The sequence below is a fragment of the Opisthocomus hoazin genome, chromosome Z (genome assembly GCF_030867145.1).
Source record: "Opisthocomus hoazin isolate bOpiHoa1 chromosome Z, bOpiHoa1.hap1, whole genome shotgun sequence".
Lineage (NCBI taxonomy): Eukaryota > Metazoa > Chordata > Aves > Opisthocomiformes > Opisthocomidae > Opisthocomus > Opisthocomus hoazin.
In genome coordinates, this window is record NC_134454.1 from 64,655,265 (window position 1) to 64,668,357 (window position 13,093).

The 13,093-nt window shown below is 39.6% G+C and overlaps 1 protein-coding gene across 3 annotated transcripts in view; it reads right to left on the reverse strand.

The window, feature by feature from the left end:
• HOMER1 (homer scaffold protein 1) overlaps positions 1 to 13,093 on the reverse strand; it is a 102,401-nt gene that overhangs the window by 6,291 nt on the left and 83,017 nt on the right. For 2 of the 3 annotated variants that reach the window (XR_012761858.1, XM_075410625.1), the window contains exons 7-8: positions 11,266 to 11,376; positions 9,498 to 9,578 (exon numbers count right to left, since the gene is read on the reverse strand). Coding sequence is in view for 2 of the 3 variants with exons in the window: in XM_075410625.1 (XP_075266740.1) it covers positions 9,498 to 9,578; positions 11,266 to 11,376 (192 nt within the window). In the remaining variant the exon portion in view is untranslated. Of the gene's footprint in view, positions 1 to 1,462; positions 4,379 to 9,497; positions 9,579 to 11,265; positions 11,377 to 13,093 lie in introns of those variants that run through there. The other variant, XM_075410624.1, reaches the window with a different exon arrangement.

The window sequence follows — 13,093 nt, forward strand, 5'->3', positions numbered from 1 at the left end:
ACAAGAAGCGAATGCTACTAAGCAAAAATAGAGATTTTTAAAAATATCTGTTATTCCGTGCTATGTTCTCTGCTTAGCACCATTCAGAGGTAGTGCACATATGCAGCATTACTAAGAAAATGTAAACAAGACAATCTGAACATTGCTTTACAGAGTCAGCTTCAGTTCCTGAAAAAAATCAGTGTATAGCCGTGCACTTAACTGGCATGTCCAGCCACTGAGACTGAACCACGTGTGTTTGGATGGAGTTTCTTGATGGCCCTTTTTTTTTAATTGTCTTTTGACATCCAGACCTAATCTTTAATCAGATTATCTTTGGCCTCAAGATCCAAGATTTCTGCAATCAATCAAATTAACTGCTTTTACTGACATCCACAGTTCTGCAGAGAATTAAGGCCTGCAACAGTTTTCCTTTCCTCTCTCCATGCAGTATTTCTGAAAAAGGTTTTGATTTTTGAATTTCGAATGCAGTGTTCACAGAGCGCTGTTCAGTAGCCACTTCAGTACAGAATATAAAAGATGACAGAATGAATTGAGATTTAGCCTCTTATTGAAGGTGAACTTGATGTTAATCCCTAACTGGTAGAAAAATGAGCAGAAATCAGAAACCTTTCACAACTGACAACTGAAAAGACACATCCCAAAATATTCATCTTTAATTGATGCATTGTTCATTCTTGCAGGGTTTTCTTTAAAGGAATTCTACTGGGAATGCCAGCGATAGCATTAAACGATACTTATTTGTGTTACATCTGGTTTAGCCCTTTATTTATTTATATTTTACCTGAAAATGTATTTTCTTAGAAACCTTATAACAGCATTTCTGCATTATCAGTTCATTTTGTTCTCTTCTTTCCTGGATGTATTAGCCAGGAAAAGGAATTCCCAGTCTATAACAGACAGATTAATTCACACTTTTTACTTTGTCCACATAGAAAAATGCAATTTCTGGATCATTGTGGCATATGGATCTAGATGAACTAGACACTCCAAAAACTAGCTACCCAGACGGGGATATGCTTACAAAAATCTTTTATGTCAAAGTCAGGATTTCACAACATAACACGCTAATGCAAAATCCAGTAGCACCTGAAAGATTAAGGTAGCTGCTGCTATCACTTGCACATACTTGAAAAAGATTTAAGAAAAAAATAAAGAGTAAAAGTACATTCTCCAGAGAACAGCAAGTGTATTTCAAAATTAAAAAACTGTATTTGATTTTTTTTTTTTCCTGGGTGTTTCTGTTAGGTTTTTTGGTAATTCTTTTTGCCTTTTTTTTTTTTTTTTTTACAAGACTGTAGTTGCCATATAACAAGTTATAAGCAATGCAACTGCTCTTCCCTCCAGTGCAAGTTCATGGTCATGTTTTCAGGCTACAGTACTCAACATTGTTTTCTAGTATACATATTCCCATAGTTTCATCAAAGATAAATACAACGTATAATACCTGTCTCTGGGAAAGTAATGTTTCAAACAGGCAAACTTTTATCTTAGAACAAGTGGAAAGGCTACAGCAGGTATAGCCACCTAAGTATGAACTTTAGGTCACAATTTTTAAACACGCACCTACTGTACATAAACATTAAAAATAGTCTTAGCAATAGGATTTGATTTATATGTGCACGTATGTCCACCTTATCCCATATTTATGTTTGGCAACTATTTGGGAATTCAAAGGTGCAGCCCTCAGTAATTGTATTATTTAAAAAAAAGAAATGAAGCATTATCTACTCTATGAGAAAAGAAATTCTCAAATATCAATTTCCAATGTTAAATTTAATCTCAATAGGAAAATATTAAAAATGTGCACATCTAAATTTTTCCATGTTCTGTATATACATATGTGTGTGTACGTATACATAGAAATACTCATGTACCACACATATTCACAAAATTTAAGTGGAAGTATTTCTGTCCACTGTTTTCCCACATGTAAATGACATCATATCTTTAAAAATGTCAATAATAATATCATTAAAAATAATACATTTATTCCATCATCAACTTTCTGTGTTTTTATTCTTCATCTTTATTACGTCCACTGAGCAGTAACAGGCCAGATTCTCCTTGCACTTCCACAGATGTTATGCCAACTGAATGTTACTGACATCACATCAAGCACACATCTGGTTTACAGCAGCTCAAGTGACAGGAGAATCAGGCCCAAACATCCCCAGGTAAATTAAAAACTAGTCATATCTGCTCATCTGGACCTGATGAAGATAAACACACCACCATCTAAAATCCACCGAATGAGAAACATGTAGCTCACCACAAAGTTTTCAACCAGTAGCACTCTGAACCAAGCTCCCCCCCACCCCTTTAATAAATAAAATAGGTGAGAAAATACCCTAAAAATATGGAGAAAACTTAACCATTGTGTACATTACATACAGTATAGTACATGACGGTTTAGCATTTGACCTAAACCATTTTCCTGACTAGTCAGGGGAGACCTGATAAATTACTGATAAAGAAAAAAAAATGGTATTTTAGAAATAAAGCAGGTATTTCTAATATAAATGGGAGCCTGTGTGTATTATACGATATATACACACAGCACACACATGAAAACAAACTTTTCTAGTTTTGAATAGCAGTCTCTAAGTGGAGAAAATTGTGTTGTACAAATTTAATAAGCAACTAGATTTCATGTTTAACATTCAAATTAATTTGGGGAGCAAACAAAGGTCCGTGCATCTTTCAACTCTGAAGTCTGACACTCACTCACACATTTTAAAAAAGCCCTCTTCAACATTACAAGCAATTTATGGCAAGAATGTACTTTGATGCAAGACACATGACACTTGGCTTACCTTTCAAAGAGTTTGGTTTTTTCCAAATAAATCTATTATATAAAGAAATGTGTGTTTGCCAAAAGTCTGTTAAAATTACATCAAAACAACTTTAAAACCTGCTCACTGAGGATAACTGAATTCAATTTCCTGTTTTTAAACATTTAGTGAACAGTTCAGAATATTGCCTGGTGTAGTTTCAATAAAGATGTGATATGAAGACCCATAAAAGAGTAAACACGTCTCCATTTCAATTTGCTATGACAACAAAACTTCTAGAAACACCTTTCTTGGCTGGACAAGTTCAGTGTCCCAGTAATCCCCTGTAACACCTCTATGCCCTTCATGCAATCTGTAATAAAACAGTGCTCCCCATAAGCCATTATTCACAAAACCTGAAATTCATGTGACATTCTGTAAAAGCCCCCTGCAGAACAGGTTTACAGTCAATTGAACATACATATTCAACATATGTACCAAGGCCAGAAAACAAACAACTGGCTATTCCTTGTTATCTGTGCATGTCAAATTTTACATTTAAAATTCTCAGGGCTTTTCTGCCTTTTTTTTTGTTGTTTTTTTTCCTGGAGGACTCACCTTCCATCATTGGTTGGCTTCAAAATGCAGTTAAGTGGAAGATAGTATCTCATGGTAATTACATGGAATCCATATGAAAAAGTAAACCTTACATTGGACAATATTGTAGAACACCAGAGTAAGCTCCATGAAGAAATACGGTATCTTCCAGTATATATATATATATATATATATATAAAAAACAAAAAACCAACCAAACAACCAACCAAAAAATCCCCAAAAGGAAGAACTTTATACAAGCAGTTATAGTAACTTTGTTTCAATTAAAGATGCAACTCTCTCTCACTCCTGGAAAGAATAAATTGGTAATGGCACTGCTTCTCCACAGTGCAAAGTATCCTGAGAAATTATTAAAAACAACAAAATACAGGGCTGTCATCACTAAGTTTTTGCACAAAATATAGCAATTAAATATCTTAAATAAATAAAACAGCAGATAACCTATACTGTGTCTATTGCAAAAGGGGGATATGACCTGGGACACTGCTGTAAATTCTCCCATCACTGATTATTAGAAAAGGATTGCATTCAATTACTGTTAATATCTTTCAAGTTATCTATGGCCAATAATGTACAAGGAGGTAATTTGTAATTCAAGTTTTTTTGATTGTTGTTTTTTTCTTCAAATAGCTACAAGCTGAGTTCTAAATTTTACATTGCAATATGACTCAAATTTAAAACACGCCCTCTCAGAGGAGCATTTTCTAATTTTGTGCAACTTTGATGCAGAGCCCAACACAGTCCTATGAAGAGAGACAGTGCATCTTTAAGCTGATTGGCACTGAAATCCCATTTTTTTAGCTGCATTCTATTAGCTTGGCCAAGTTATCTCGTAACTCTGTTAGTTCAAATATTTTTCCATCAAGAATTTCTAAAAGTGTCTTCAAGTTATTGCGAAAGGCTTCTTGCTCATTCTGACTTTTCTCCAGACGTTGCTCTAGATCAGACAGCTGGCCTTCCAGGTCTTTGTTTCGAATTTCTACTTCCTTCAGAGAAAACACATAACATGTTAATGTGTTGTCTGCAAACAGAAGGCAGTCTAACCTCCTGCTGGTATTCAGGTGCTATTTTTGTCAACTGGTTTTTAAAACAATTTGTGACCCTTTACAGTTTCTGCTAAGTCAAAACCAGAACCCAAACTGCTATTACGATTGTGTATGTACTATCAGGTCCTCCATTTTTTCAGTAATTCATCTGAAGGACAGAAACTTATGGAGAGGGATAAAATTTAGTCAGTGAACAATGGATGTGACATGCTTATTCAGGTAAGTTATTACTTCTATCATTCAGAAAGGTGCCACCTACTGAAAACAGCATCTCAAAGGTTTGCTTAAGTTCAAGTATTCCCCGATTTAGACTACATGAATTCGTGAAGGATGCAGTTCCCGTTAAATGGCCTCATACAGAAACACATCCAGAACACCGCTTTACAGATGGAGGAGTGCTGCCTTACTCCAGTCCCACATCATAGGCCTTTGCACCCTGAAAATTAAGATGGAAACATAAACGAGCCCCCATGCCGCATGGAAGGACGCAGCGTCGGCGTGTTAGACGCAGCAGAGGGGATCTGGTCCGGAGCACGCTTGGCGCTGGTTCGCGAGGCCTGGGACCCCCACAGCGGAGGGGGCCATGGCCGCTCGGCTTTGTGCGAATGGGGTGCCCTCTCTGCTGTCGGGTTACAAACGCAGCGCTCACGTGGGTCTGGAATAGCATGTTGTCATTTGTCGCATTCATTGCACGTCTCGTAAATTCATGCCAAATTTGGTGTTTTCAGTTGTGAAAAACACTCTCAGAGGCAGCACAGGGACAGTCTATTTAGTACACCTCACACCCCGTGCACTGGAAAAGCGCATCGTGAATTCACACTTACACACATTAACACTTTCTCAACACCGCTTCCCTTTCTGTGTCACAAAGCTTTCACAGGCCTGCCCTGAGTTTTCACATGCAGCGGTTTCACGCAGCCACAGGGAGGGCGATTCGGCAGCAGCCACTGCTCCCAGCGCGAGCGACTCCTCCTTCTGCCCTCCCACTGTTTCTGCTACAATTCTTCTGCCGCCCTCAAAGCTAACAAATACACTCACGACCACACTGGAGAGATCTCAGCTAACCACAAGAAACAACCTGGCCCATACAGAGCACGTGTCTGAGCAGCCAAGAGTAACAGGTGTAAACAGCAGACTCCTGATAAAGCCTGTGGCCCAAGACACGTTCCCACCAGCGAGGGGTCCGACGGCAGCCTTGACCGGCCGCTGCGCCCCTGGCCAGATGAGGGATGGGTAATGATGTGGCCAGTGCTCAGTGCCGGCTCCCAGCCTCCGCAGTGGGGGATGGCTCCGGGACCCCCAGCAGTGGGGCAGACGGGGAAGGCAGAGCCTCTCCTCACAGCTGTGGCTGCTTGTGCCGCCAAGGTTTACGTCCCAGCTGAACTGCAACATCTCCCTTACTTCTTGTTTGTGAATGGGCAAATTAGAAATTACAGAGTTTTGGGCTCTGGTCTGGAACAGCACAGCTGAGAGCAGGAACTACCCCTTGCTGCCAGGACCAGGAGAAGAATTTGTCTCATTAGTTTAACACTGAACAACAGTTGCCAAAGCCCTCAAGGAAGCTAGCTGAAAAGAGTATTTGTAGAAACAATATAAATCAAAATACATACATGCTTATGTAGTGATTAGCTACCCCGCTGCTGCTATAAATGAACAAGCTAAGTGATTATAACCCAGCCATGGCCCCTGAAGGCTCTCCTTCATAGACCCTGCTCCTGCCCTCCAAACCGAGTACTGGCAAGTGCTACCTGGTGTAGTGACTGCACAGGTTCAAAACTCTCTCAGGCCAAGCGACTGTGGCAGTACAGGACAAAAAGGGAAATTCAAGGTCCTCTCAGCTCTGCAGGAACGACACAGTCCTTCCTCTATAGCTCTCACAAAACCGACTGATGTTTTTCCACATTTGCTCACACATCCTGCTTCTCCTGTTACTGCTTCTCTTCTGCTCACCAAATGTGTGTGCTCTAGGAAGTCTCCTTGCCACTACTCTTACCCCAGAGATAATTATTTTCTGTAAGCAGCCAAGCCAGTGATGAAAGGGACCACTCTGGAACAAATCCATGGATACACATCTGGTGTTATTTTGTGATGTCTGGGTCTGAAGAGCATCCCACGCTAGCTCTGAAGATCATTTTTCAGGCCTTCCTCAGACCCTTTTAAACTGAGGAATTGTTCTGCTGTGAGCTGTTAGGGCAGTAGCACCCAGGTAAAACCGAAAGCTTTATGTTAGATGTAGGAAATTCCATCCATATTCAGCAAAAGGCTAACTCTCCGTTGCTAGCCCTTGCTCTGTATCTCTTCAAATCAGAAGCGCTCTCTTCTTTTGTATAGACTTTCAGCTTGCATGTTTTATTTCTATTCCATTCTTGATTTCTCTTTCCTAATCCATATACATTTAGCTTCCCAAATACTTCCTCAGGTAAACTTTTTCCCACACTTCCTCCTGTTTTATTTTCCCAAATTTATGCTTAGCATATTTAATGATGTATGGGAAATAGACCTAACCGAAATATGCCAGCAGCTGTTGCTTTTCATTTCTGGAAAATGCTTCTTCCCAAATTTTTCATTTGATCCTTACAGATATTTACCCGAGGTTAGTATTAATGACTTTCGCAATAGTATTGCATTACAAGATCATGTCTAGCTCATGTGCAGTTTCCTATTACAAATCAGTCTACCTCAAAACTGTTGCTTCTTCATCGGAAGAAGTGAGAGGTGTCCATATAATGTTGTATGTTCCCCTAGTTGTGTCATTTCACTTCATTTGCCATTCATCTCATCTACAATAAACTGACTCTTCCGATACATTCAGACCCTTTGCAAGGTGTACTTTACACTGTTCTTACAAGCTCGTCTTACAGCGGACACAATAATTTCTCATACTTTGTTTTCTTTTAGAAAAGAAATAAATTATTAACAAGTTATGTTTGCTGTTTGCACTGTAATAATATTTTGTGGAATTCAGTGCAAAGACCCAAATAAAATAGTCAAACCATACAGAACAGCTATATTTAGGAGTCAGTCATAATAATAAAGATATCCTGATTTGCTGAGACTCATAGTGATCATGAGTCATTGATATGTCTTCTCTACATTGCTAATGAAATTATTAAGTAACAAGGGCCCCGATACTTACCCTTTACAGTGACAACATACTGCTCTTCACTGGAATTTGCCAGTGATGGATTTCTAAGTCATTCCCTGATATGAGTGTGTCAGAAATGCAACACATCTTGAAACAGTGATTTCTTTGTATAGTGTTTTTGATACACACTATATTCCAAAATATTTTAAGAGTTACTTCATCCGTTTGCAAGCACAAGAGGGAAAAAATAAAGCAGGAGAAAAAAGAGCGAGATGAACAGATACGGACCCTGGAGACAATCAATCTGAAAACAGATGATGAGTCCACTAACTGAACAGATGTGAGATGGTTAGTCTGGAGCTACAGAAGATAACACCATTTCACTGATTTCACAGATGCAGGGTAAAGTGGCTCACAGAAGGCCAGCATAATCAAAGCAGGATGACTACAGCAAAGCAAAGACTCCAGATGTTTTAGATGGGCTGCATCAGGTCAGTAATAAGCTCTAAGTTTAAGAAAGGTGAATTTTAACTCAGATCCTAAGTGACCTTTAAATTTACTTGAATAGAGCCATATAGAACTACTTTCAGAAACTGATTGCCTACAACGTGACATATGGACATGTATACACAATATATCCATTTGGTTACTAAAGGTACAAATACACCAAAAGGAAGGTACTGACTTTATAAAGTACAAATTTTATTTTAAAATCTTAGCATTTTCTAATCTTTCGTCTGAGTCTCTCATAATTTTGCTTGCTAAGGATAGCTAATTCCTGGCTCGTTACTTTTCATGTGATCACTGAAATTATTGCACATGCTACTGCTAGAACAATTTTCCACTTTCATTACAATCTCCCTTTTGAGTCTCTCAGATAAGCTCCTTTTCAGCTGAAAACTCACATTTTTAGCCTAAAGCCAGCAACAATTTTTGGAATAGTGGAACAGGCAAGCTCAGGTGTATTCAAAACTATCTTTAAAGATTGTTTTAAGTAATAACATACTTTTTCCAAATAATTTGACTTAAGAATGGGGAAAAATGAATAAACTTATTTTGTTCTTATGTAGTTTATTCTGTAGGCTAAAATGATATTCAAGGAGTTTCCAATTCATGTAATGCATTTTCAGGAATGCTTAATGAATTTTAAGCTATGGCTAGCCTGAGGGGGCTTGCCTTCAGTGTGATTTGGGTTGAGCCACGGAATAGCAAGGGTCACCTTTCAGCTATTTAATGCCTGAGTTTCTAGTCCTGTCAGCAATCTGAAGTCTGAATTCAGAGTCTAACCCACCCAAGCTTTAGGTTTGCCTCACTGAGAAGGCAGGTTTCACACAGGGGGTGAGTCTGTGCTGGCCAGTCAGCCCAGCGACGGACAGACAGGAGCTCAGGCGTAGCAGGGGAGGGTACACTGAGGGCACACTCACTCTGGCAGGCTGAGGTATCCAGCTTTATACACAGTAAAGAAACAACCCAGAAAAAACAACAGAAACACAATGATTCTAAATAATTACAAGAAAATGTCGAAGCGTGTTTTTAAAGTCTCTACTACACAAGAACCTTTGCTCTCTCAGGGCATGTTTAACAGCTGAATACAAGCTCATCCCAACCTGATTTACACAGCCTGACAGTTTCAATGACACACAAGACCTATGGCAAGACAGTGCAGTGAAAATGAGACCACACCTGTCCAGGACACGTATTGATGAAGGACATCTCCTAGCCCGAAAGTACTCTGTGGACTTGTAAATGAAATTTGGGTCTATTCCCTTGGGTAAAGCCAGCAACTTACAGCAGGTGGAAATTTTGATTAGCAGTTTCCTAAGGATCTTCCCAACCCATCACTTTGCAATGCAGTCTAACTTACATGTTTATCTGGCACCTTCAGCAAATATAGCACTAGTTGCTGACGTGAACTGCTCACCTGATGATAATTTTTCCCTTCTTTCTAAATGAAGATGATGCACTATAGCTCACCTGTAACTTCTGGGTCAGAGAATCCCTCTGTGCCTGGAGCTCTCTAGCATTGTCGATTTCTTGTTTCAGTCCTTCTATTTCCTAAAGGGAGAAGAAACAACCTTGCTAGCAGCATGTTACCTGGCTTGGCCTCAATGCAGGTCAGCTGTCTACTGCTTTTTCTCCTGAGCAAGCCATTGCAATGATACCAAAGCTGGCAGCTGGCTACTGCCCGTCACAGCACACGAAGTTTAAGCCCTGCATTCAATACTCCTGAATCACAGTCCCAAAACAGCAAATCCATTGTGAATAAACAACAATACAGATAAGTATTTTCTTTTATAGAAGCCCAAAATTTCCTCTCCCACACAAAAGACCTGAAATAATTTTTTCCTAGAAAATTAAGGGTCCTTGTAATTAGAGGAGCAATTTTGCACTAAAAATCCTATTAGAATCTATCCTTCCCCCTTTTTCCAAGAGAAAAATCCAATTTTCAGCTGCTTATGTCACTAGCAGCAGAGCTGAGCATCAAAATATTGCCTGCTTTGATGATCAATTTCCGTAAAAAGAGAGTCTAAAAGAAATGGTATCTTTAATTTAGCAAGAAGAAAGTAATAAAGTATAAAAATAACAAATACGGATAAAATAATGAACGCTACAGAAACATTTTCATAAGTAATCTATTTTCATAGCTTACTTTCAGGATCCAAGAATAGCAACAGTTAACTAAACTAAAAGGTACCAAACTTAATTAAGTACTTTCCCATGGAAGGGCATATTCACCTCCCAGAACTCCTTTTGTAAAGATCTCTTTGCAGTCAACAGCTCAGCGTAACTCATAAGTGAACGGCACCAAGATGGGAAACATTACCAACGTGAGGCTAGTATCTTAAGCATGAGGGAGTTTGGAAAAGACTTTTTTACTTTTTGGGAGGATATTCTGCAACTACTGTGCCTCTCCCGCATCCTCCTTGGAAACACCTAGCAACTGCCCCGCTGGAGGCAAGGCCCTGCAGGACACACTGCCCCTCCAAACACGCACACCAGCGCCCACCACGTCTGTCACAGAGGGCTCAAGGGATCTGGTCTTACACAGGGAAAACAGTCCTTTACATGTGGCCCCTTCCACCTCCTTTCCCCATCCATAAAGGGGCCATCATTAATCATTCTGTGGCACAAACCTGCTTTCCTCTAGGACCTGTGCCAGGGCAGGTGTTACTCCAGTTCCTTTTATTTTCTTGCTGCTGGTCCAGCCCAAAGCAGATGGCACACTAAATATCACCAAGTTTCAGGCTGGGGAATTTGGCATGTGTTTAAGGAGAGGGCTGATCTTAGAGATCATAAAACTCAGCTATATTAACATAGCCTGAAAAACAAGATTGGCCTGAAAAAGGTATTGATGTATATTACTTGTTCCAAACCTTACTCTCCAGAAAAAGGAAAAAAATGCTTACAACAGCTTCCCTTGCTAGTTAATGTGGACTGCATGAGTGTGATGACTGCTCTGTGGAAACCACTTATGACTTACTTTTGCAAGCACAGATGCTTGGTAAAAGCAAAGAGGAAAACATGATACTTTGTTTTTTGTTGTTCAGATACCCTGCTCTATATTGGGCTGATGTAATTATATACACGGAAAAACATTAACCATTTCAAAGAAGCTGAAAATAATTTTACTTTGTAACATTTATGGGAAATGTAACAGCTTTTACCAGCCATCACAAGCTTGACAGTGAAAGCCTTTAGAAATGACGTAACAGAAAAGCCAAGAATAGACGTTAGCAAATACCTCTTCTTTTTTCTTCAGCGTAGACTCTAACTCCTGTATTGTCTGGTTTAATTCTGTTTTATGTGTGTGGACTGCATTGGCTTGACTGCTCACACACTCTAGCTCAGTCACCTGTTGAAATAAGTAGAAGCAACAGATACAGAATTAATTTCAACAAACTCAAGGTACTATTACCTGTTTGCATCAATACCTGCATTTGAACTATACCCTTAGTTCTGGGTAACTTACGTTGATTAAAATGGTGAAGGTGTTCTTACGAATTTAGGATAAAACTCCTTAAATTGTTTAGCATAAAATGGTTGCTGTGGCTTCTTGGAAACAATAAACTCAGTATGTTGCAGGCTGAAAAGAACACTAATCAAAAGTTATACTTACTAATTATTGAAAATTTTACGAAAGAAGCTGAATTACCATTTCAGAAACAGTAATGGCTAGATGATTAAACACAGATCTGTCTCTGTAACTAACCTGTCCATCTGACACTTTTTAATGTTGCACCATCTTAATCAGCTAAGCCACAACGCTTACCCACTTCCTAGTGAGCCAACTAACATTCACAGCCTCGATTTCTGACTCGGCATCAACAGTGTAATAGCAGACACTCATCCACCAATGTACAGCTGCCAACTTCTTACTTCCTGTAGTTTCAGATCTCATCTCCCAGCCACAAAGCCAACAGCTAATGGCACAATTTGGATTTGCAGTTTCCTTTTATTAGCAGACAGCAAACGCTCTTCATCTGCCCTTGGATAAGTTAAGATACCTGGCAGTAGCATGCCGTTTTTATTTTATTTTTTAATCAAAGAAATGTTAGTAGCCTGTCATTCACAAACAAACAGTTGTCAAAGAATAGCTTCTGCACTGAAGAAATAAAATCCTTGCAGCTGGAGTCCACACAGGAAAGTCTTTGTTCATGTACCTCTCACATTACAGATCAAAATATAAGAGAACTCTCTCACGGCACATCTGCGTGGATATGTCCACTAAAACCTTTTTGTTTAATAACAAACTGTTAAAATATTAAAAATATGATTTAAAACCTAGCAACTCTTTTTTTCCAGAAGGTATCACCTGTCAATCTTAGTATACAGTCTTCAACAGAACTGCACCATCTATCTACAGTAACTAACAAATCTGGCCCCAAACCTCCCTTGAACGAAGCATGTGAGACAGGCAGCAGGCAGGAACAACCACAAAACTAGGGATGAAACTCCGAGTGCAGATTTTTCGTTACCTCGCAAACCAGGAGGGTCTCCGACGCAGCACCCCACCAGAGGCACACAAGCAAAGCAGGAAGGCAGGCACCATGGAGCTCGGTCCTTGCTATAAGGAGACTGTGAGCTGCCGAACCTGCCACTTCTGCCTATACAGGGATTCACACAGGTCTAATTATCCACTGTGCTTTGAACCTTCCCACAGCAGGGCAGGAATCTCGAGCCTGTTCTATACGGTGCCTTTGAGCCTATCACAGGCCTACATTATCTAAACACAGATATTCCATTTGTCAAGCACACAAGACTAAACAATGATGTATGTGGTTTTTTACACCCCAGCTGCAAGTTACTTGAGCATGTTTACAAGCCTTCTTGCCAATCTTCTGTCATTATCCCACAGAAAATGCTACCAGATTCTGGAATGAAAACTGTTCAGTCTTCATTTAACTTTCCTGGAGAAGTAGCCCTTAGACAGGGGGCAGGCATTCTCCAGGACAATTTCACTTCTTAGGTAAAAGAACATCTCAAGGAATCATGGTTAGTGCCCTCCAGCACCACTGCAGTCTAGCTAGTGAAGCCACTGTGTTGACAGTAATTTCAGGCTCTGAACTACT